The sequence below is a fragment of the Erythrolamprus reginae genome, chromosome 2 (assembly GCF_031021105.1).
Source record: "Erythrolamprus reginae isolate rEryReg1 chromosome 2, rEryReg1.hap1, whole genome shotgun sequence".
NCBI lineage: Eukaryota > Metazoa > Chordata > Lepidosauria > Squamata > Dipsadidae > Erythrolamprus > Erythrolamprus reginae.
In genome coordinates, this window is record NC_091951.1 from 319247109 (window position 1) to 319273638 (window position 26530).

A 26530-nucleotide genomic window follows, 5' to 3' on the forward strand; every position below is an offset into this window, starting at 1 on the left:
TGGCGGAAATGAAAGTTGATACAGGTGAAATGAAAGACCAGATGAAGGAGATCAAGCAAGCCTTGCAAGATAATGAAGTACGAATGAAGGCAGTGGAAGAAAAGGCGGAAAAGGTGGAGAAAAGAATTGGTCACTTGGAGGACAAAGCTGCTTCACGTTACAGAGGGTATGATGAATCAATTACACATCTGGAAATGCAACGTGCGTCATATGGACTTCGATTTCAAAACGTAATAGAAGAAAAAGATGAAGATTTAAAGGCCATTATGGCTGACATTATTGGGAAAATCCTCCAGATGGACCCAGATGACATAAAAAGAGAAATCGATGAAGTCTTCAGAATTTCTAACAGCTATATTCGCCGTTTTAATCTTCCACGCGAGATTCACATCAAATTTGTAAGAAAAAGCATGAGAGATGATATATTGCATTGGTCAAGAGCGGGACAACTACAACACCAAGGCAAAGAAATAAAAATATTAAAACAAATCCCAAGACGTGTTCGAGAGACTAGAAGAGACTATCATTTCTTGACCAAACTTCTGATCAAAGAAAACATAACTTTTCGTTGGCTTATTCCACAAGGTCTATCATTGACATGGAAATCAACGAGATATAAATTGGAGAATCTAGACCAAGCAAGAGACTTTTATGAAAACAGTGGAATATGCGAAATGGAACAGATAACAAAAGAACTGGAAGCAATGCAGGCCGAAGCCATGGGGGCACTTGCACAAGTGGAGGACCAGGACCAAGGGACCAGAAGAAAGCAACCTCAACGCGAAACCAAGAAATACAACAAATGACTACATTGAGAGATTTAAAAATCTTTTCAGTAAATGTCAATGGACTTAATGAACCAAAAAAAAGAAAACAAATGTTTTCCAAAATTAAGAATCAAAAAGCTCAAATTGTGATACTCCAAGAAGTGCATATAAAAAAAAGTAATCGGAATTTATTGTTAAATAATAAAATTGGAAAGATGTATGCTGCGTTAGCAGACCAAAAGAAAAGAGGAGTGGCAATGTATGTTGAGAGTTCTATAAATTCCAAACAACTATATAGTGATGATGAAGGTAGAATTTTGATTGTCCAGATTGATATTGAACCCAAATCGCTTGTTATTGTTTCTATATATGCCCCAAATGATGACCAAATTGCATTTTATGAAAAATTACATCAAAAAATTTTAGAATTAAATTTGGAAAATATGTTAATTATTGGAGATTTTAATGCTATAACAAATAGACAATTAGACCATTCGGGGGTGAAGAAAAGTTGTAAAAAGAAAAAAAAGAATTTACTGCCCTCAACTTTTCAAAAAATGAAAGCAGAATTGCTATTGAATGATATATGGAGGGAAAGGCATCCTCATAGCAGGCAATATACTTTTTACTCAAACCCCCACAAAATTTGGACTAGAATAGATATGGTGTGGGCTCCCAAAACAACAGCAGAGTACATACAAGACGTAGAAATAGATGTTAATACTTGGGCAGATCATAATCCAGTTATAGTCTATATGAGAAATATTAAAAAACATCGCAATTGGCAAATGAATAGAAATATTTTGAAAGAGAAAGAATATAAAGAATGGATTGAAAAGGAATTAAAAATATTTTTCGAAATTAATAAAAATACAGACACCACCCCTCAGAACTTGTGGGATGCAACTAAAGCATACATAAGAGGATTAACAATATCCTATACTGCAAAATATAATAAAGAAAGAAAAAGAAAATATGAACAATTAATAAATGAATTAAAACAACTAGAGTTTCTATCACAACAAAATGTGAAAAATAAAGATTTGGGGGAAAAAATAAATTTAATTAAACACAAAATTAGATTACAAGAACAAAATCAGCTATTGGAAAAAATAAAGAAAGCTAAGCAACAATATTTTGAGCATGCCAATAAATCAGGTAGATGGTTAGCATATAAACTGAGAAAACAGAGACAATCTAAATTAATTAGAAAATTAGAAGATAAAGATGGAATAATAAAATATGACCCAGAGGGAAAAGCAAATATAGTTCAAAACTTTTTTAAAGAATTGTATAAAGATGATAATATTGAAGAAGAAGCCGTATTTAAATACCTAGAGAGTGCAGAGTTACCACAAATAACAGAAGAGCAACAAGAAAAGATGGAGAGTCCAATAACGATGGAAGAACTCCTTATAGTTATTAAAAAGCAGAAAAACAACAAAGCCACGGGACCGGACGCTATCCCGGCAGAGTGGTATAAAATAGAAAATGAAGTATTAAGAAATAATATGCTCCAAATTTTTAATGAATGTAGAGTAGATGGGAAAATTCCTAAATCATGGTCGGAATCTTTGATAACTTTAATTCACAAACCAGATACACCAAAAGAAAAAATTAAAAACTATAGACCAATATCTTTATTGAATGTAGATTATAAAATTTTTATAGCAATATACGCAGATAGATTGAAAAATGTGATAAACAGCAAAATTCACTCAGACCAAAATGGTTTCCTTCCAGGTAGACAAATTAAAAATAATCTTAGAACAATTATTAATGTATTAGAGTATTATGAGCAACATTCAGATAAAACATTATCTTTAATGTTCTTAGACGCGCAAAAAGCTTTTGATAACGTGAATTGGACATTTATAAAGATGCAATTAAATAAAATGAGATTCGGCCCCAAATTTGTTAATTTAATAGACGCTATTTATTCAGAACAAACGACAAAAATTATATTAAATAATGAACAATTAGAAGCGTTTAAAATAAATAAAGGAGTGCGGCAAGGATGTCCCATATCACCTCTTCTTTTCATTATGACTTTAGAAGCACTCTTAATAAAAATAAGATCAGATCCAAAGATAAAAGGTTTAACAGTTAGAAAAGAGATATACAAAGTCCAGGCCTTTGCAGATGATTTGACTTTTATAATGGAAGATCCGTTAGTCACAGCACCAAGATTAATCCAAACAATAGAACAATATGGCAAGGTGGCAGGTTTGAAAATAAATAAAAATAAAACAAAAATTATAACTAAAAACATGAGTAAAATACAAGAAAGCAATTTAGAATGTATTACTGGAATGCAAATAGTTAAAAAAGTAAAATATTTGGGAATATGGCTAACAGCCAAAACAATAACATTAAAAAATGATAATTATATAAAATTAATTAATGAAATTAAAAAGGATCTAGAAATATGGAACAATCTAAAAATATCATTTTTGGGAAGAATTGCTACGATTAAGATGAATATCTTACCTAAGGTATTATTTTTATTTCAAGTGATCCCAATCAATCCAGGGGCTAACTTTTTAAAAAACTTAACAAGTGTGGTTAAAAAATTTCTATGGCAAGGGAAAAAGGCAAGAATTAAGATAAATATGTTAGAAGACATAAAAGAGAGGGGGGGGTTTGCGCTCCCAAATTGGAAACTATATTATCAGGCAGCCGCTTTAACATGGATTAAAAACTGGATAACTTTAGAGGACATGAGAACATCAATATTAGAAGGACATGACCTCATGCTTGGCTGGCATGCTTTTGTGTGGTACGATAAAGATAAAAACCATTCTTACTTTAAAAGACACACGCTGAGAAAATATTTATTTGATGTCTGGAAAGACATAAAGAAAAACCACTTTTTAACAATTCCAGATTGGGTTACCCCCTTGGACGCAATAATACATCCAAATTCCATTAATGACTCAAGAAATATAAGATATAAAGACTTGTTAGACAATCAAATGAAATTAAAATCTAGAATTAAACTACAAGATGAAGGGATACAAATTGATTGGTGGCATTACGCACAGATTAGATCCAGATACCAGAAAGATAGTACACTCTATATATTTAACAAAAGTAAAAACCTGTTAAGTGAGTTAATCACTAAAAACCACAACAGAGTAATTGGAAAAATATATAAATATTTGATTACCCACAAGAATATTGAATTAACATTAAAAGATAGTATGATACATTGGTGTAGAAACATAGGTAAAGAAATTGATTTAGATACATGGGAGAAAGTTTGGATGTGCAATTGGAGAATGACTAAATCAGTTTCTTTGAAAGAGAACCAAATTAAAATGTTTTATAGATGGCATCTCCCACCAAGTAGATTAGCAAAAATGTTCCCAAAGACATCACCTCTGTGCTGGAAATGTAAGAAAGAAATAGGATCCTATTACCATCAATGGTGGACATGTAATAAAGCTAAAATGTATTGGAAAATGATAGAAAAAATGACAAAAGAAATTACAAAACAGAAAATAGATTTCACCCCGGAGTTTTGTTTGCTAGGAATTACTAACCAAAATTATAAAAAAGAAATTTTGTACTTGATTATACATATTTTTACAGCGGCAAGGATTATATACGCGCAAAATTGGAAAGGGGAAGATATCCCCAAAGAAGAGGGAGTTATTGCAAAAATATTAGACTGCGCGGAAATGGACATGATGACAAGACGCTTGAATGAACAGGAAGAAACCAAATTTTACGCAACATGGAACAATGTTTATGAATGGATAGATAAGAATAAAAAAATAAAGAAAGAAGAGTAGTAACAAGTATAGATATTTTAGATGATCTTTTCTTATTAAGATTTATATTAGATTTAGTTTACATAGATAGAATAGAAATTTGTTTTTTCTAAAGATTTTTTTGACTTGAAATTAATTAGAAATTTTTATATGACAGTTAATTTTTTTTACTAGATATTTTTTGTATTAGTAGCATTGAATTAGATATTCAACTGTATATTCCTTTTTCTGTATCTGCAATTATACTTTTGAGAAGAGCAGGGATGATACATCCCTACAATGTATGTCAAATGACCATTTCATAGGGGGTCACCTAAGACCATGGGAAAAGACAAAAATTCCCCATGGTATCAGGAACTAAAGCTTCTATTCTGGCGCCTTGGAACATATTTTTACAATCCGACCAATCAGTCGTTTACAGTGGGGGTGTCCCTCTGACCTTCCTGCCAATCAGTTGGGAGAATTGGCGCTGGACTTATGATTGGGGGTCATCACAACATGAGGAACTGTATTAAGGGGTTGCGGCATTAGAAAGATTGAGACCCACTGATTTAGAGTGAGATGATTTCCTGGAAGCTCTACTATAGGGTGGCAGCAGGGGTGGGATTCAAAATGTTTTACTATCGGTTCCGTGGGCGCGGTTTGATAGGCATGGCAGGGGAAGGTTACTGCAAAATCCCCATTTTCTCCCGATCAGCTGGGACTCGGGAGGCAGAGGGGAGGAGCCAGTCAGAAGTGGTATTTGCCGGTTCTTCGAACTACTCAAAATTTTCACTACCGGATCTCCAGGACTGGTCAGAACCTTCCGAATCCCACCTCTGGGTGGTAACATAAAAATAAAGCTGTGTGGACGTGGCCACAGACACATTTTCTGTAGGACAGAATGGTAACCGACATCAGCACACAGTCTACATTTAATTCCTTGCTTTCCACCAAGCACACTTGGTTGAACAAAACAATGTACAGCCTAGTGGATGAGAATTCAAAATTGCTTGTGATGTGCCCATCCATCAGACTCCCAGATTTGTTAAATAGGCATGAGAGAACAATGAGAAGTCACCTTTCGAAAAGGGGAATACAACATAATGTATGTAAGGAGTAAAAAAGAATAATGGAAGCCAGGGAAAGATCTTAGGTAAATATATCATATGAAGCAGGTCAGAATTCAATAGCAAGCCTATTGATAAGACAGCATGATAAGCCATGATTGGTTTTCTCCCTAAAACAACCAGCTGGCTTCATACAATAACTTCTCAGTAAAATAGTTAACCACAATTGCTGGTTAGCATAAAAGTTTATGATAAAACCAAACATGCCACATTAGTTTATATTGTGAACCAGATTATTTATGGGTATGAAATTGTGGAACTGAAATCCTGCTGAAGGTTAGCCTCTTAATACTCTGGGGCTGGGGTGCTCTTTGATAAAGGCAGAAAGCTTTTAAAAATACTATATTCTGATATTTTTTAAAAAGTCTTTCCCTTCTTCATCGTATTCTTGATCTCTTGTTCTGTCTCATCATTCTAAGTCTTTATATCAGAAATGTGTGTTTTGAAATTTTCCTCGAAGTAGCCCTTATCTGAGATGAAGAAAAAGTGCCTAGATATTTTATAGGGGACACTTCTTTTTTTCTCTTTTTTCTTTTTCCAGAATATGAAATTCTTCTAATTGCAAAACAGAAAAAACATCATCTGAGCAAAGTATGCAGTAAGGATGGAATGCCAAGGAATATTTCCCTATCGGCAAAACCATTAAAAGACCACACCAAAGAAATACAGTCATGGTTGGAATTTTGACACCATCAGAGAAACATAATACTGCTAGGTTTTATTCTTGTCTTCAAAGAAATGCTGGAGTCCTGGCATGCCTAAGACACAAATGAATTTTTTTCCTATCACAACATCCCACATAGCAACATAACAGACCAAAGCCATTTAGAGCTAAATTCTCTGGCAAAAATTCCTCAAGTTGACATAGCTTGAACTCAGCCTTCAAAGGAAAACATAGGAGGAGTCTTGTTCCTGTCTTATGTCCATTAATCAGGCAAAGAATCCTTCTGAGATTTTCATTAGCAGTACAAATTTAAAAAAACCAGTACTCTCAGGATGTTCTATGTACATGCATCATGGTAAGCAGAATTTGTTCAAACAAGGATGCTAAAACCCCTCTATTTTCAAACCACAAAGGCTTAATGCATTGTGAGAATGCAGTTCATATAAAAAGCTTTTATCCATTTATCAGCTCAAAAGTAAGTATGAGAAGTAAATAAGTACATGCAGCTAGATAAATGATTATTGGCTTTAATTCTGTAAATAGTTACAAATACAAATACAGTTAGACAGTAAGTAATGGAACTGCTTTTACAATTAAGCTTAAATATCATTACTCTTCTTCTTACTTTAAAAGATAAAACTAAATGTTTATGAGAATGCATTTAGCATTAGAAATAATAGAATTTATTTCTATCTCTGTTACTTTCCAACAGTAACAAAAAATATAGTTTTAAAGATATAATGGTAATATTACTTTCCAGACACTAATCCATTGTTCTGGGAATGGAGTTTTCTAGAGAATAAAATGTTCCCTTTTACTCATAGCAGGTCAAATCTCCTCTCAGACTACATCTTTCCCTGGGAAGTTTTCATAAACAAGTCCTCCAAAACAGAAGCCAGGTGCTTAAATAGCACAATACAGAAACAAGTTTAACATGCACTGGGCAAAAATAGAATGTTCCTGGGTTTTTCACAACATTCTATTCAAGGTATGCATTCCATTTTATAGTTGCATCATATTGTTTATGTGTTTTGCAGAAATAAAATGTCAACTAAAAATCAAACTCAAATATTTTCTGATTTTGTATACCTTTCCCTATAATATATTCACATTAGACATTTATGTGTCAGGCTTGCAGCTATCAACAATTTGCTGCTGGATATTAAGCAGATATATAAATGTAGATGAGTCTAAGCTTGGTACAATGATGCTAATGTTTTATCAATATAATCTGTGAAGGTGGCAAAATTGATAAATTCTGTCTGGGCTTTGAAGCTAAATTGGGTCAATATCTGCCAATGTCATTCCAATTGGCCATCAAGATCAAACTTTTCTATTAGATGTTTGAAGTTCACTCATTACTAAGTTAATTGACTCTAATGTCTACCTTTATTGTTTTATTGGTTTATTTTTGTAATTTGATTGTATTTTGTTTTCATCCTTTATCTTTTTCTTTTCCTGGAGGGGTCTGTAATATGGTAAATGATTTAGCTTTACTAGATAAATGGTCAAAACAATGGAAACTGCAGTTTAATGTTTCCAAATGTAAAATAATGCACTTGGGGAAAAGGAATCCTCGATCTGAGTATTGTATTGACAGTTCTGTGTTAGCAAATACTTCAAAAGAAAAGGATTTGGGGTAATGATTTCTGACAGTCTCAAAATGGGTGAACAGTGCAGTCAGGCGGTAGGGAAAGCAAGTAGGATGCTTGGCTGCATAGCTAGAGGTATAACAAGCAGGAAGAGGGAGATTATGATCCCGCTATATAGAATGCTGGTGAGACCACATTTGGAATACTGTGTTCAGTTCTGGAGACCTCACCTACAAAAAGATATTGACAAAATTGAACGGGTCCAAAGACGGGCTACAAGAATGGTGGAAGGTCTTAAGCATAAAACGTATCAGGAAAGACTTAATGAACTCAATCTGTATAGTCTGGAGGACAGAAGGAAAAGGGGGGGACATGATCGAAACATTTAAATACATTAAAGGGTTAAATAAGGTTCAGGAGGGAAGTGTTTTTAATAGGAAAGTGAACACAAGAACAAGGGGACACAATCTGAAGTTAGTTGGGGGAAAGATCAAAAGCAACATGAGAAAATATTATTTTACTGAAAGAGTAGTAGATCCTTGGAACAAACTTCCAGCAGACGTGGTAGATAAATTCACAGTAACTGAATTTAAACATGCCTGGGATAAACATATATCCATCCTAAGATAAAATACAGAAAATAGTATAAGGGCAGACTAGATGGACCATGGGGTCTTTTTCTGCCGTCAGACTTCTATGTTTCTATGTTTTATGTACACTGAGAGCATAGGCACCAAGACAAATTCCGTGTGTGTCCAATCACACTTGGCCAATAAAGAATTCTATTCTATTCTATTCCATCTATTTATAAATCATTGTGAGTTGTTCTGTTTCAGTGATACACAAATATTGATCAAGTGCCATTAGATCGGTGTTGATGCTCAGTGACCAAACAGATTTTCCCTAGGAAGATCTTTCCTCAGCCTGGTACTGTAGATCTCCCCACATTGTACCCTTCATTGCTATAATTCACTCCATTTAGTTTCTACTGATAGTTCCCTTTTCGTCTTTTCTTTCACCCTTCCCAGCATTAGACTTCTCCAGAGAACTAGATCTTTTTGTAACATGTCTGTAATATCTGACCCCGGTAGTGTGTGCTTCAATTGAACTATTATTATTCCATTTGTTTGTTTTCTTGGCTATCCATGGAATTCTTATGAGTTTTCATCAACACAAAGTAGCAAAAGCTTCAATATTCTTTTGATCCTACTTCTTCAATGTACAACCTTCACTCCCTGGAGTGTCACACAGAATATCATTGCCTGTGATCTTCAACAATGCCGGTTGGCGGGTCCCAGGGGAAGAGCCTTCTCTGTGGCGGCACCGGCTCTCTGGAACCAACTCCCCCCGGAGATTAGAACTGCCCCTACTCTTCCTGCCTTCCGAAAACTCCTTAAGACCCACCTTTGCCGTCAGGCATGGGGAAACTAAACATCTCCCCTGGGCACGTTAATTTATACATGGTATGCTTGTGAGTGTGTTTGCTATTACATGGGTTTTTTCTTAAATCGTTAAATATTTTAATTAATTGCATTGTTGTGACTGTTTTACTTGTTGTGAACCGCCCCGAGTCTTCGGAGAGGGGCGGCATACAAGTCCAACTAATAAATAATAAATAAAATAAATGAGCATAGTTACATCCTAGCAAAGCCTCCATTGCTACTCCAGCAAATATTAACCTGCAGTGTATTTTTTGGCTGCTGGTTCCTTTACTGATGATAGTTGATCCTAAAAGACAGAAACTATTAAAACTTCAATACCTTCAATGTCTAATGAGGGTGTATCTGTTGTTGCTGGTTTGATCAACTGTGTGTGTGTGTGTATGTATGTGTGATCTCTGAATCAGACGCAGTTTTAAAAATGTAATAAATAAAGTATAAATTGTTACTGTGTTCCTTGGCTTTTTAAAAATCAGCATGCAAATGGATTATTGAAATAAAATAGGATTTTGGTTGGTTTCCCGTGCTAAATAAGATAGAATAAGCTTGGGTTGGACTTATTGTGTTAAGGAATCCAGCCAATATATTTAAAAAAGTACCTTCATTTCAATTCAAATTTAAAACTTTAAATTTATATGAACAGACAGACAGCTGGGGTATGTATACCAATTATTTTTTAAAAAATTGCCTTTACCATTGCCATAATAATATATGCTTATACCAATAGATAATATATTCTTGTTGACTAGTGTAGCTGTGAAAAATATGTACTTCTTGAGCCATAGCCAAATATATTTAGTTCAGAAATAAGCTTTTCAAATTAATGATCTTATATAACAATTACTATTAGCTTTTTATTGTCACTGATCTGAATCTTGATTAATCAAAAACTATAGTATAATTTTGTAAAGTTAGCACCCACTCATTGAGGGGCTGCCTGTATGCTCCCAGTACGTGTATGTATATTTGTATACATACATATATTGCGCTACCAGTATGCTCCTGTATATGCATGTGTATTTGTATTGATACAATAGAAATGTATATAGATATGCTCCCGTATATGTATATTTGTATTGAAGTATTTTTAAAAGTATTCAATATTATTATTATTTTTTAAAGAGACCAGTTGTAATTCTTGCTGTGGGTTAACCCCATTGATCAATATGGGTTGGGGATTGCCCCTCTCCCAAATTAACTGACAGGAGGAAATCCAGATATTGTACAGGCGACTAGACGGTTCACCTTCTTGGCAACAGGCAATACGTTATCTGCATATCTGCATCTGCACCTCTATAACTGTCTGGTTTGATTCTGCAACCCAACAAGAACGACACAGACTTCAGAGGATAATCAGAACCGCAGAAAAAACAATTGCTGCCAACTTGCCTTCCATTGAGGACCTATATACTGCACAAGTGAAAGAGGGCTGTGAAAATATTTACTGACCCCTCGCATCCTGGACATAAACTGTTTCAACTCCTACTCTCAAAACGTTTCTATAGAGCACTGCACACTAAGACAACTAGACACAAGAACAGTTTCACTCTGCTAAACAAATAATTCCCTTGACACTGTCAAACCATTTACTAAGTCTGCACTAGTATTACTATTTTTTCTCATCTTTCATATCACCCATCTCCTCCCACTTATGACTGTACGACTGTAACTTGTATCCTTAAGATTTTTCTTAATATTGATTTTCCTGATTGCTTATTTGACTCCTATGACAATCATTAAGCATTGTACCATATGATTCGTGACAAATGCATGTTTTTCTTTTAGGTACATTGAGAGGCTATGCACCCAAGACGAACTCCTTGTGTGTCCAATCACACTTGGCCAATAAAGAATTCCATGCATCTGGTTAGGTCCCAGTCGGCCTTCTCGAGGTCCTGTCAACTGGACAATGTCACTTGGCGGGACCTAGGGGAAGAACCTTCTCTGTGGGGGGGCCGGCCCTCTGAAATCAGCTCCCCCCCCCCCGGATTTGTACTACCCCAACCCTCCTTGCCTTTCGTAAAAACTTAAAAACGTACTGGAGACCTCACCTACAAAAAGATATTGACAAAATTGAACGGGTCCAAAGACGGGCTACAAGAATGGTGGAAGGTCTTAAGCATAAAACGTATCAGGAAAGACTTAATGAACTCAATCTGTATAGTCTGGAGGACAGAAGGAAAAGGGGGGACATGATCGAAACATTTAAATATATTAAAGGGTTAAATAAGGTTCAGGAGGGAAGTGTTTTTAATAGGAAAGTGAACACAAGAACAAGGGGACACAATCTGAAGTTAGTTGGGGGAAAGATCAAAAGCAACATGAGAAAATATTATTTTACTGAAAGAGTAGTAGATCCTTGGAACAAACTTCCAGCAGACGTGGTAGATAAATCCACAGTAACTGAATTTAAACATGCCTGGGATAAACATATATCCATCCTAAGATAAAATACAGAAAATAGTATAAGGGCAGACTAGATGGACCATGAGGTCTTTTTCTGCCGTCAGACTTCTATGTTTCTATGTACTTATGCCACCAGGCTTGGAGTCCTTAGATTCCAGCCTCTGGGCACTGAATGTTTAGTATGCTTGGTTTGTAATTGAGTGAATGATTGTTGATATTTAACTTTTATAATGTTTTAGATTAACTATTTAATTAATTGGATCCAATTGTATTTTGTACACCGTTTTATGGTTGACATGTTGTGAGCCGCCCTGAGTTCATGGAGAGGGGCGGCATACAGATCCAATAAATAAATAAATAAATTCTATTCTACTCTATTCCATAATGGCTTTATAGATAGATACTGTAGATATAATTATTTATTGGCCAAGTGTGATTGCACAAACAAGGAATTTGTCTTTGGTGCATATGCTCCCAGTGTTCATAAAAGAAAAAGATACATTAAGGGGCGTACATAAGCGCACTAGAGTGCCTTCTGTCCCCTGTCCTATAGTCTCTCCTATATCTCACATATCTTCTCTACTATATCCTCTATATTTCATTGTGTATTATTGTGTATTGGACAAAATAAATAAATAAAAATTTAAAAAAATTGTCAAGAATCATGAGGTACAACATGTGGAGGTGATTGTCACAGGGGTCAAATAAGCAATGAAGAAACAATCTATATTAACAAAAATCTTAAGGATACAAGCAACAAGTTACAGCCATGCAGTCATAAGTGGGAGGAAATGGGTGATAGGAATGATGGAAGAAAAACGAGAGCAATGCAACGCTTTCATACAAAAGGCTCCACCTCAGAAAAAGTCTGACCCAGCCATTTTTTAAAATGCCTCTCCGTTTGCTAGAAAAGGTGCCGTTTTTAGGGGGATGGAAGGAAGGCGCGGACGATTTCACATCGCAGGCGGTTTGAGAGCCATCTCGTGCGAATCTTTACCGGGGTGACAAATGCCGGGCTGGTGAAAAACGGGTGTGTGTATGCGTTTGGGTGTGCCTTTTGCACCGAATACCTGCTCAAGCTTCGGCCCGCAGAAATGCCCAAGGACAGCATCGAGCGAGAGGAAGACAAGGAGAACGGCTGGACCGCGTTGCGAACGACCCACAGCCAGCCGAGCCGACAAGCCGCTTTCCCCCTCAGCGGCGGCCGCAGCTTCCCACCCACCACGTGCCGCCCAGAGCCACAGCCGGCGACTTGGGGAGGTGAGAGGGGAAAGAGAGCAAGAGAAAGAGAGGGGGAGAGAGAGCGGCGGAGTCACTTCCGCCCTTCTGAGCTCGGCGTCGGGCGCCCTCTACAGACTCGCGCGCGCGCGCGCGCAGCTCGCGTTTTCCTCCAGCGCCTCCTCCCCCTTCCGGAGAACACCGCGGGAGCCAGCCAGCCAGCGGAGGGGAGAAGTTTGCTGCTCCTGGAGTCGGCGGAGAGAAGCAAGCAAGCCATCAGCCCGCCCCGTCTGACCGGCCATTAGCAGCATCACGCCACCCCGCCCGTCCATTCCTGCCAGCACGGTAAGCCACGGCCGCGCGGGGAGGAAGGGAGGGAGGGATGCTGCTGTCCGCAGAATAGGAGCTGCGAGAGCTGTCGCCGCCTTTATACCTTATATGTATACTATATAAGCTGAGTTGGGGACCCGCATCTGGCTCCCCGGTTGGTTTTGTGCGTGCGGTCTCGGGTGTCAGGCCACGATCAAGGCAAGGCACCTGGCTTGCCTGGTTTCCCCTCCCCTCTCCTCCGCTCCCCTCCCCTCCGCTCCCCGGCCGTTATCTTTCCCTCTCCAGCATCCTTATAAGAGGACTGAAGGACCGGAGCCCGCGGCTGGTTGCGTCTTTAGGATTTAGGGGATGGGATGGGAAAGATGGACGAGATTTTGCGAGGTCTGCCTGGCAGGTGTTCCCGGTGTAAAAAAAAATAAAATAGAAAAAAAATAGGATTGCTCTCATTTTACGTGCTCAGACCGTTAAAGATGTCCAGCTGACGCTTGATTGCTTAGTGTAAATCCCAAAGATGTGACATAATTTCAAAGATCAAGATTGCCCAGTTATATAATCCCATCAAGCCATATCGCCAGGGGTTGAATGGCACCGCATCTTTGAATGGGTTGTACCACCATTCGGACAAAACATGCTTCTTTAATGTGGACACAAGCTTCCGCCTCCAGCGAGCCAGGCCCCATAGAAGAAAAATAATGTTTATATGGCAACACTTGCATTTCCATTCTTGCAAATTGCCACTTCATAGAAACATAGAAGATTGAGGGCAGAAAAAGACCTCATGGTCCATCTAGTCTGCCCTTATACTATTTTCCTGTATTTTATCTTAGGATGGATATACAGTATGTTTATCCCAGGTATGTTTAAATTCAGCTACTGTGGATTTACCAACCACGTCTGCTGGAAGTTTGTCCAAGCATCGACTACTCTTCCAGTAAAATAATATTTTCTCATGTTGCTTCTGATCTTTCCCCCAATTAACCTCCGATTGTGCCCCCTTGTTCTTGTGTTCACTTTCCTATTAAAAACACTTCCCTCCTTATTTAACCCTTCACTGTTCTCAAGAACAACACAACAACAACAAAAACCCTTTGTTGTCTTTTCAGCAGTAATTCAAGGTGTGTAAAGCTTATTTTTCAGGATAAAATGTGGAAAAAAATGTTACGAGAAAATGGAAGATGGGCTAAAATACTTTCGTGAAGTTATATAATTCTAATAGGGAGATGTTGCATGTAAATGAAGCTCTGATTCAGTATGTGCCGCTAATCACAAGTTTGCATTGAGGTCACAATGTTCTGGATTTCATTATAAAATGAAGGTTTATGAAAAGTTGGGCTGCTTATAAGTGAAGTGAAAAGTAAGACATTTTCGTGGCTGTCCACAAAGGAGTAGTAAGTAATAGCACCATGACTTCATTGTGGAAATGATGTGAATTTATAATTTGTGTCATTTTTGTGAGTATGTTATGTCATTTTACCTTCTTTGAGATATCTGCTGTCCCAATTATAATCAGATATTTTTGTTTTTCCCCCTAAATTCATTGTTTAAATTAAACATAATTCTGTTTAAATGACACTGAGGGCAGTTCTGAATTTGCAATCAATATTACAAAGAATAAGGGGACAGAAACCTATTTGGAAAAGTGTAGTCCATCCTTTGTAATATGCTTTTGGTTTGGTAGGTAGGACTAGCAAGGGCATAGTTTTAGTTTTAAAGTTTATTAAACATTTAGATTGCACAGCTTCTACTGCACAAATATCTATTTAAGTGCTATATTGTATGCCATATAGCAAAGTACTTAGCATTTGACATCACACAGCAAAATGCTAAATGGGTCTTAGCTATTTACTGTTATGGCTCTCTGTATAATGTGCAAATGGGAATAGTTACTAACTTTATTTATTGATACACTGCCTAAGCTGCCTTTATTATTTTTATAAATAACTTAAGGCAGCTAATATACACAATACTTTTCCCTCTTCCAACTTTCCCCACCACAACAACCCTGTCAGGTGAATTGGACTGAGAGTGACTGGCCATCACCCAGCCATCTTTCATGCCTAAAATGGGACTAGAACTCAGTTTCCTGGCTTCTAGCCTGATATTGTCACTATATGTGTGATTTCCTAGTTAGTTCTAGTTTGTTTTTCATGTCTTTTCCAAACCTCTATTCAATTTGTAGAAGTGCAAATTTAAAAGGAGGGAAGACCAATGGGGATTTGATCAAGAAGCTACATAAACTGTTCTTCCAGATTACGGTACTCTGATTCACATGGTCATTTGTGGTTTGTTTGTAGATTATTCCATAAGTCATATTGCTAAATTCATGCAATATGGAGAGTTGTATTGGTTATGTCATGTCTCTGAATTCATAGGAAAATTGCTACTGAGTTGTTGTTTCACGAGTCATTGTGTATATAAAGTGGGACTTAAAGATAATGGAGAACCCAATCAGAAGCAAAAAAACCCCACCCCTTTTTGATGTGTATGCTTACTTTGTAAATTTCTAATCAGAAGTGTATCTGTTGAGATTAGTAGGATTTATTTTCAGGTACAGGTGAAACTTGAAAAATTAAAATATCATGCAAAGGTTTATTTATTTGAGTAATGCGAAAGGTGAAATGTAATATATGAGGGGGACTCATTACATGCAAGGCAAGATAGTTCAAGCACAGTGGACCAACGCCAGCATATGACATGGCTCCCCAAATCAACACAGACTCTGGAAACTTCATACTATACTGCAAGCATATTGCTGTGTGCGCCTCTCCATTCTTCCTCCATACTCTGGGTCCCTGGTTTCCAAATGATATGCAAAAGTTTTCATAGTCTGTGTTGATTTGGGGAGCCATGTCATCTGCTGGTGTTGGTCCACTGTGCTTCATTAAGTCCAGGGTCAATGCAACTGTCTACCAGGAGATTTTGGAGCACTTTCATGCTTCCTTCTGCAGTCGAGCTTTATGGGGATAGTCACTTCAATTTTCCAGCAGGACTTGACACCAAGTCCTGATTCAATGACCGTAGGATTACTGTGCTTGATTGGCCAGCAAACTCGCCTGACCTGAACCCCATTGAGAATCCATGGGGCATTGCCAAGAGAAAGATCAGAGACATGAGACCGAACAATGCAGAAGAGCTGAAGGCCGCTATTGAAGCATCCTGGTCTTTCATAACACCTCAGCAGTGCCACAGGCTGATAGCTTCCATGCCACGCCACATTGAGGCAGTAATTGCTGCAAAAGGGGCCCTAGCCAAGTACTGAGTACATATGCATGCTTATACTTTCCAGAGGTCCAATAATATTCTATGTGCAATCCTTGTTTCATTGATCACATAAAATATTCTAATTTTCTGAGATGGTGGATATGGGGTTTTCATGAGCTATATCCCATAATCATCACAATTATGACAAATCACGGTTTGAACTATCTTGCCTTGCATATAATGATTCTCATATATTAGGTTTCATCTTTTAATAATAATTATATAATTAATAATAATTTATTAGATTTGTATGCTGCCACTCTCCGAAGACTCGGGGCGGCTCACAACAATGGTAAAAACAATATTATAGTGACACAAATCTAATATTAAAAGAAATAACTAAAACCCTATCATATTAAAACCAGACAACACATACATACCAAACATAAATTATAAGGAGCCTGGGGGAAAGATGTCTCAAATCCCCCATGCCTGGCGGTATAGGTGGGTCTTGAGTAGTTTATGAAAGACAAGGAGGGTGGGAGCAGTTCTAATCTCTGGGGGGAGTTGATTCCAGAGGTCCGGGGCCACCACAGAGAAGGCTTTTCCCCTGGGGCCTGCCAGACAACATTGTTTAGTCGACGGGACCCGGAGAAGGCCAACTCTGTGGGACCTTATCGGTCGCTGGGATTCGTGCGGTAGCAGGCGGTTCCGGAGGTACTCTGGTTTTCAATTGCATTACTGAAATAAATGAACTTTTGCCCGATATTCTAATTTTTTGAGTTTCACCTGTTGGATAGAGAAAAATAAAGAGGCAAGATTTGTGACACAAGCAAAGTTAAAGAGTTTTATTCTGGATGGATATCCACACTTTGTATGTTTGAAACTGGCAGGTGTCCTGTTGTAGATTTAATTCCTTTTTCCCTCTCTGCTCATTGCCAGTAGCAATGAACCTGAAGATTGACTAGAATGTAAAGATGAGCTGGGTTAATGTGGCAGAGAAGTTGAATTGTGAACCAGTAGCTAAAATCTGAGAAAAAAACCTTTTGAAAAGAAACCCTGTCCATTTTGGATTAAGACATCTAATTGTATTCTAAGTGTGGCAGAGATAAAGAAATGATAAAACTGGTTATACTGTACATTTTAGAATACTGTAAGGGAAAGAAATTGGGGAAGGAGAGGGAATCGAATTCAGAAACAAGTGGATGGCACAAAGAAAACACTACCCATTACACTGCAAAATAAACAATGACTGTACAACAAGCAGAGCCTCAAACTATCCCTCTCTCTGCCATTCTGTATTATAGTGCACCATTCATGTGTATAGGTTTTATTATTATTTATTGGAAGGAACCCCTTAGGCCTGCCTCAGCATAAGATGGATCCAGATATATTTAATTCTGAATTATTGGCAGTAGATTGCTTACAGCTAATGTTATGATAATTGCATTCCCCAAATTACATGATTGGCAGGAAAAAAAGCTGGGAAGAATCAAGAGTGGACCTGTGGGTAGAAAAACTGTCAAGTACTAGTACTGAAAATACATTTTTAGTGCTTAAATTCTTTGAGATCTGACACTTTTCATCTTATGTGTATGCATTTTACAACAGGTAATACTTGGTAAATTTGGGAATTCTAGAAAAATGCAAAGCAAATCATGCATGCCTCAAGCGTGCCCAACCCAGGCCTGTATAATGATGTATACTCAGAAATTCAAAGAGACAAGTTTAGTCTCTAAAAAAACCCTAGGATCAGCAGTGAATCAGAACAAAAAAATCCAGGACAGATATTAATCCATTAATTGACTTGTAAAAGTTACAAATTAACCCTTCAAATTTTTGTACTACATTAGAAATGGAAAAGGACCTTGATAGATAGTAGTATAATGCAGGCAGGAATTTAACATTCTTTAAAGCAGTGTTTCCCAACCTTGGCAACTTGTAGCTATTTGGACTTCAACTCCCAGAATTCCCCACCCAGCATTCGCTGGCTGGGGAATTCTGGGAGTTGAAGTCCAGATAGCTTCAAGTTGCCAAGGTTGGGAAACACTGCTTTAAAGGATAATTAACAACTATGATATTTTTAAACCAACCAAGAAGAAGAAAGGATATTTATTTTTTTGATTTGATTTGATTTGATTTGATTTGATTTGATTTGATTTGTATGCCGCCCCTCTCCACAACAGCAATAAAACAGCATATAATAATAATCCAATACTAAAACAGTTAAAAACCCTTATTATAAAATCAAACATATGTACAGACATACCATGCATAAAATTGTAAAGGCCTAGGGGGAAAGAGTATCTCAATTCCCCCATGCCTGGCGGCAGAGGTGGGTAGAATTAAGAAATAAGGTTATGAAATAACATTAAATTTTTTAATTAATAGAATGTTTAATATTATCAAAGAGTGATGTAGATTAATGTAAAGGCTGAAACTGATGAGTAAAACAGGAATTCTCAGACTTGCCAGAATTGTTGAACAAAAGTTTTCAAATCTCAAGACTGGGAAGAAAACAGCCCAATATTCTTTTATTTAAACATTTGGAGGAAAAATTGTGATTTGAACTTTGGAACAAACATATACTACATTTAAGGCCTGATCCTTCTGCACTATACATTATTTATCTTGTATGCAATAAAACAATTATACAAAGCTGTATTGTGTCTGCTGTGAGCCCAAGCAAACTCCTGGTTATGGATTTAATGTTTGGCAAGTCAAATTTCATTGCCATGCCTGACAAGTTTGACAAGCATACTACAAGAAACATTAGAATATATAGCTGGAGGAACTTTTGCTTCCCTTATAAGTCAGAATTTTATGATTTTCCAAGATATCTAAACTGGAAGACCAACTCCCAAATGGCCTTTTATCTCTAATGCTGAATCATTAGCTATTACATTCTACTCTACTGCTTTAGTGAAGAGCATCATTGCTTATGTAAAAGATGTAACAACCTCATTCCCAAATTTTAGCATGGTAGAACATGGCTGAAGAATATAAAATGAAAAAAGAGAAAGAAGTCAAGAAAGCTCTTTTCTCTTATTCTCAAAATTTTGGGACCATCCAGTAAAGCTAGTAAGAATTTTAAAATAGAGAAAAGGAATCAATTTTTCATGCAGTGAAATTCGGACTGATTCTATAGAACCATTAGTAACTTGGCGACCTGGGTGGCTGAAAACAGCAGCAAGAGTAGTAGATGCTTGGAACAAATTTCCAGCAGACGTGGTTGCTAACTGAATTTAAACATGCCTGGGATAAACATATCCATCCTAAGATAAAATACAGGAAATAGTATAAGGGCACACTAGATGGACCATGAGGTCTTTTTCTGGGGTCAACCTTCTATGTTTCTCTGTTTTAACCCAAGCCCGCCATGCCCTCGAGTCGGTTTTCTCGGTGGTAGGTGCTGCCATCTTGTTTTTTGCTTCTGCCTATGCACACAAAACATGCACTTCTGTCACAATGCGAACCGGTGAAGAAGACAAGTAGAATCCACCCCTGGTTAAATTGTTTATATATCTTGGGTTTAATTCCAGTCAAAGTCTAGAAGGGGCTTTGATTTGGCCCAAAGAACTACCATAGCAATTTTACAGTTAGAAGTGAAGAGAAGAGAATTCTTTATTGGCCAAATGTGATTGGACACACAAGGAATTTGTCTTTGGTGCATAAGCTCTCAGTGTACATAAAGGCTGTAAGTGATAAATCATGATCATAGTCATTCTAAAAATACATTCATCATAAATCATAAGATACAGTGATAGTCATGGGATACTAAATAAACAATTGACATAAACCATAGTAGGAAACTAATAATAATAATAACAACAACAATAATAACAGCAACAGCAGCAACAACAACAATAACACAGTATTATTATTCATAAAGAGATATATATTTATCTGAGGCTATTAAACTTTGCAGACAAAGGCTTAGTACAGTAGCTATGTGGGGCAACTGTCAGTTTGTAATCTAATTCTAGTCTACTGAGATCACTTCAATCTAGATTTCTCAGATTTATTTTTGGTACTCCCAAATGTGGTTCAGGTGTGGCTCAGGCTAGAAACAAGGCTGATTGGAATAGAAACGAAAGCTTCAAATTTTTAATTAGTCTTAAATTTATTTATTAGGCTACTGGGCTTCTTTATTGCGTTTTAAATAATTCCTTTCAATCTACTGTAAGAAGTCTCTTAAGCAGATAATACTTCCACGTAGTCTTTTTCAGACCGTTTTATGTACTGTTGGCTGCCCTTAGGCAAAATAATTCATTGTCAAATCATTATTTGAAATTGAGTTGCAGTATAATTTAAAGAGATTATTTAGCTTTTGATTGATTAAAAAAAACAATCAGAGAGGCTGTCTCTCCATCTAACTCGCTTACCCAAACTACCAGTGGACCTTTACTTAAGGGTGCTGCAATGTATTTACTACTGCATTGTTAAAGAACAAATATTGCAGAGTTTGTGGATCATTATCTCTGCTCATGTTGCACACAAGAAGTAGGTCAAATCATTTAATCATTTTCTTTTACATTGTTAATACAACATTGAGCCAAAACTATTTCCCCCATTTTAGGGTCAATCCCTAGTCACTAAGCTATATTCTGAGTTGTTTGCTGATAATATTTCTAATTCAACACACAATGTTGCAAGGTTTTGTTATTTAGCAGATTCCAGCAGGGGCTCCATAGTGGAAAAATTAGACTGATTGTTGTATAGATATGGTTTATTTACTGCTCTCTTATTATTTTATTTGCTGTCTAAAGGGCATGATACAGTTGAATGGAATACATTTGTGTTTGCTTCTTCAGATGAAAACATTGCATGCTGGAGGGCAGGTTTATGCACAGATTGGATCTAGCTTCTTCAGCCCACAGATGGAGGGTTCAGCTGTGGATTAAAAGAATGTTATGAAACTTCTAGCAGTTTGTTAATTTATAAACAGAATCCAAGGATGAAAGAAGACTATTTGCTTTAGACTCCATTTCTTATTCTGGCTATTGAAGATGGAGAAATGGAAATAAAATTAGTTAATCAAATTGGTGATTTAAACAATATCTTTAGAAACATAGAAACATAGAAGTCTGACGGCAGAAAAAGACCTCATGGTCCATCTAGTCTGCCCTTATACTATTTTCTGTATTTTATCTTAGGATGGATATATGTTTATCCCAGGCATGTTTAAATTCAGTTACTGTGGATTTATCTATATTTTTCTTTGAATTATTCTTTGTATTCTATTCATAGATTAATAGCGATAAAATAATATCTAAAAATTTCTTGACCTTTTTGAAGAACTGAGCCCATGATATTTAAAAATAATTGAAAGCTGTTCCTCAAGAAAGAGATTCTCAGTTAAAAATCTAATTCAGAATACAACTTCTCATTTGTCCATTTCTTTGATGCAATAGATGTTAACTTCATTAACAGTGTTTTCATTGTCCTGTTTTTATGATTCAGAGAAACTACATTAAATTTGAGAATGTCTTCAGTGAAGCACCTGGTTTATGCTATCATCCATTTCCTGAGAGAACAGAGTCAGATGGATACTTTCACATCAGATGAACAAGAAAGCTTGGAAGGTGTGTAGAGATGGGCAATTTGTTATTTAAATAAAATGTTGCTGTTAATAAGTGCTTTATTTATTGTATTTTTCTTCAAAAAAACTACTGTATTTTTCGGAGTATATTCGCACCAGAATATAAGATGCACCTTAGTTTTGGGGGAGGAAAATAAGGAAAAGAATCTGCTTACCAGGTATTCATCTGGCTAGTGTCCTTAGCCAACACATTATTTTATCCCCTGGTTAGGACTTTAAAAAACCTTTATTCGGAGAAAGTAACAATGAAAGAGCTTGCAAGCCAGTAAGAGCTGGGAACATCATTAGTACCTGGAAAGAAACATACGGAGCAAGTAGAGCAATGGAAAAACCCCTGCAAAGACTTAGGGCTTGGAAAATGTTCTTCACAGAGAGGAACAATAAAAGAGCTTGCAAGCTGGTAAGAGCTGGGAACATTGTTAGAACCTGGTTAGGGCTGGAATGAAACTTATTCAGAGCAAGTCAGAGCAATGAAAAAAACCCTGGAAAGTCTTAGGGCGTGGAAAATATTATTTGCAGAGAATAACAATGAAAGAGCTTGCAAGCCAGTAAGAGCTGGGAATATTGTTAGCAACTGGTTAGGGGTGGAAGCAAATATTCGGAGCAAGTAGAGAATGAGAAAAAAAAGTACAAAGACAGGGCTTGGAAAACATTCTTTGCATAGAGTAACAGTGAAAGAGCTTATAAGCTGGTAAGAGCTGGGATCATCGTTAGCACCTGGTTAGGGCTGGGAAGAAACGTATTCGGAGCAAATTAGAGCAATGAAAAAACTCTGCAAAGACTTAAGGCTTGGAAAACATTCTTCGCAGAGAGAAACAATGAAAGAGCCTGCAAGGTAAAAGCTGGGAAGATTGTTAGAAGCTGGTTAGGGCTGGAAAAAAAGCTACATTCAGAGTATAAGACACACCCAAATTATCAGCCTCTTTTAGGGAGGAAAAAGGTATGTCTTATGCTTCTAAAAATATGGTATTTTAAAACTAAAGAACTTTAGAGTCCCTTAGACATTTACCTCCGTCATTCTTTAAAAAGTAAAAGAGTGAATCAGAAAGATTGTTCAACAAAGTCAGTTTTCTCTTTCAATAGAGGAATGTTTGGTATTCCAGAATTTGTACCCAGTTCACATGGAGAATTATTGTGGCAGACAAGAATTCAGAAACCTAGTATAGATTGCATATGTAGGATTTATTTAGTATCTAGTAATGTTTACCTTACTATTTAATAAAGGGAAAGATACATTATTTCCTGCTGTATGTTAAGACCCAGCTTGATTGTAAGTACTAGAGTTAACCACCAGTATGCAGATATCTTGTGATGATAAAAGATTTATCTATCAGTCGCTTTAATACCTTGGATTTTCCATGTCACATGGAATTATAATAATTACATAGAAACATCCATGTAGTTTCCTTGATGGTAATATTGAAATATTTTGTGTTTATCTTCATCAGAGCTATTTTTTCACTTCCCAGGCTATTTATTTATCTATAAAATTTATTGGCCACCCATCTTGCCACAGGATAATTAGTCTGTGGTCCTTGAACTGTGATGGCAAACCTAAGACATATTAGGAGGCACACGAGCTCAGGTCCAGTATACATGCACGTACTGACTAGCTGATTTATGAGCCTTCTGGGCACACTGGGAATTGGGAAACAGGCTGTTTCCAGGCTCCGGAGGGGATGGGGAAGGCCCAATTTTTGTTCTTCCCAAGCTCCAAACCCTTTCTAAGAGCCTGGGGATGGCGAAAACGGCCTTCCCCATCCCCCCCTCAAGGTCCTCTGGAAGCTGCAAACATTTTTTTTGCCGAGTTCCAGTTGAACTCGAAATTCGGGGCGGGGGAGGGGGGTGTTCTCCCCAGGTTTCAAAACCTTACTAGGAGCCTGGGGAGGGTGAAAACAGCCTTCACTACCACCTTGAAGTCCCCTTGGAGGCCAGAAAGGGCCCATATCCCAAACAATACTGATAAAATTAGAAAAAAATGTATTTATTCAATTAAGTAGAATGGTACTTAAATCTATATGGGCAGGAAAAAAAGCACGTATAAAACTCAAATTATTGCAAGACAGCAGGGTAAAATGAAGATTTGGTCTCCCAAGCTGCAGCCATGACATGGGTAAAAGATTGGATTCAACTGAAAAACAAGATAATATTATTAGCAATAGAAGGCCATGATCTTCAACTCAGCTGGCTTGCCTTCTTTGGGAAGGAAAAAATAAATGTCACTCTTATTTTCAGAGACATTTGGTAAGAAACTCTTTGTTATTCACTTGGGAAAGAATAAAAAGAAATCATTATATGAAAATCCCAATTTGGTTGTCGACCATGGGAGCAATGACTTATCCAGATACTACAGATTTAAATAAAATGGTGAGCTACATAGTGCTACTGGATGAAAAAGATGAATTAAAATTGGTTCAAGATCTAAAGAAGCAGGGAATTGTTATTGAGTGGTGGCCATACGTACAAATTAAAACAAAATTTTAAAAAGGCGAAGAGAAATTTGGCATTCAAGAAAAACAATTGGAATTAGATAAAATATTATAAGGAACAGGTACAAAAATGATTACATAAGTATATAATTTCCTTTTATGATATAAATTAGAAGAAGAAACAGTTAAGGAAAATAATGATTAGTTGGGCTAGAAATTTTGGACATAACATTGAATTAGACCAGTGGGATAAATTATGGGAAATTAATTATAAACTTACAGTGGCAGCGGCCTATAAGAACAAACTGTATAAAATGTTTTACTGATGACATTTGCCACCAGCAAGATTGGCCTAAATGTTTCCAAATTTGTCTCCAGAATATTGGAAATAAAATTATAAATCGGGAACATTCTATCATATGTGGTGGACTTGCCCACACGCAAGAAAATACTGGCAAAATGTAAGGGAGTGTTTGTAAGGAATGATGGAATGTGAAATTCAAATGAAATCAGAACTGTGCTTATTAGGAATATTAGACCTGAAAATGGAAAAAGACAAACAATATTTAACCTTACACATACTAACTGTTGCCAGAATTATTTTTGCATAATACTGGAAGCGAAAAAAGATTTCGCCAGACGAAATGGTGATTAGCAAAATTTTAGAATGTGCTGAAAGGGATAGGATGACTATGGAACTAAAAGAAGAAGAGCAATCAGACTACCATAGAATTTGGAATACGGTAGAATTTATAATCAGCTAGAAAATAGGAACCAAAATAAGAAAAAGAAAAAAAATCAAAATTCAAATAACAAAAGTACGGTATTCATGTATATCTGTATTTATTGGGTTAAGCTATTAATAGTATAAGTAGTATTACAGTATTATAATAAGTACTATATTAAATGGTTAAGTATGAAAGTAGTATATCTTTTGACATGAAATACTGTAAAATATACAGTATTTTGTATTTACTCTATTTGATGTTTGTCTTATTTTTTATTTTTTTTTTGTATTTGTATTTTGTGTTTATTAATGTCAGAAAATGTTTAATAAAAATATTTTTTCTTAGAAAAAGAGTTTTTTCTGTCAAGTTCAACTCCTGCTGAACATATGGACATCATGATCATGATGCTGCTAGCTATAGGCCAACAAGTGTGTTGATTTGTTAAATATATTTTTTAAAAATATATTTTTAAATATATTTTTTCTACCATATGTTAAGTTATTCTTGCCAGCCAGGCAGTAGGTATTTGGAAATGGAGGCATATGATTGAGGTTGTGAAACTTATGTCTGAACAAATTTTGTTCACTGTTAAGTCTAGATAATTGAATCCAATTTTATAATATTCAAAATAAATTTATTATTTATCATTATTTGTTTATTTATTTATTTGTTTGTTTGTTTATTATTTATTTATTTATTTATTTATTTATTTATTTATTTATTTATTCGACTTCTAAGCCGCCCAATCCTGAAGGACTCAGGGCGGCTTACAACAATATAAAATACAAGACAATAAAAAGAAGTCAAATATAAAACTAAGTTATAAAACCATTAATTAAAAACCCTAATAAACATGATAAACTAACCCAACATGCATACTAAACATTCATAAAATTTGGCCATAGTTGTCGTTGGTTCATGGCCCCCAGGCCTGTCGGCAAAGCCAGGTCTTTGTGACCTTACAGAAAGCCAACAGGGTGGGAAAAGTACGGACATCCGGGTTGATTCCATAGAGCCGGGCCGGCAACAGAGAAGGTCCCGCCAGCCTGTATTGCTTGGTGGACGGGACCTGGAGGAGGCCAACTCTGTGTGCTTTTATAGGTCTCTGGGAGGTATATGGCAAGAGACAATCCCATAAATAATCCGGTCCTGAGCCATATAGGGCTTTATAGGTAATAACCAACACCTTGAATTGTGCCCGGAGACTAATAGGAAGCCAGTGCAGCTCTCGGAGCATAGGTGTTATACGCTCACGCGGCTGCATTCTGG

The 26530-nt window shown here is 36.5% G+C and overlaps 2 protein-coding genes across 2 annotated transcripts in view; one reads left to right on the forward strand and one right to left on the reverse strand.

The window, feature by feature from the left end:
- The window catches only part of NLN (neurolysin), a 48849-nt gene extending 35704 nt beyond the window's left edge, over positions 1-13145 (reverse strand). The window contains exon 1 of the mRNA XM_070743270.1: positions 12824-13145. Within this exon, the coding sequence (XP_070599371.1) occupies positions 12824-12864 (41 nt within the window). The 5' untranslated portion in view covers positions 12865-13145. The remainder of the gene's footprint in view (positions 1-12823) is intronic.
- SGTB (small glutamine rich tetratricopeptide repeat co-chaperone beta) overlaps positions 13040-26530 on the forward strand; it is a 37951-nt gene continuing 24460 nt past the window's right edge. The window contains exons 1-2 of the mRNA XM_070743271.1: positions 13040-13316; positions 21966-22087. Coding sequence (XP_070599372.1) covers positions 21988-22087 — 100 coding nt within the window. The 5' untranslated portion in view covers positions 13040-13316; positions 21966-21987. The remainder of the gene's footprint in view (positions 13317-21965; positions 22088-26530) is intronic.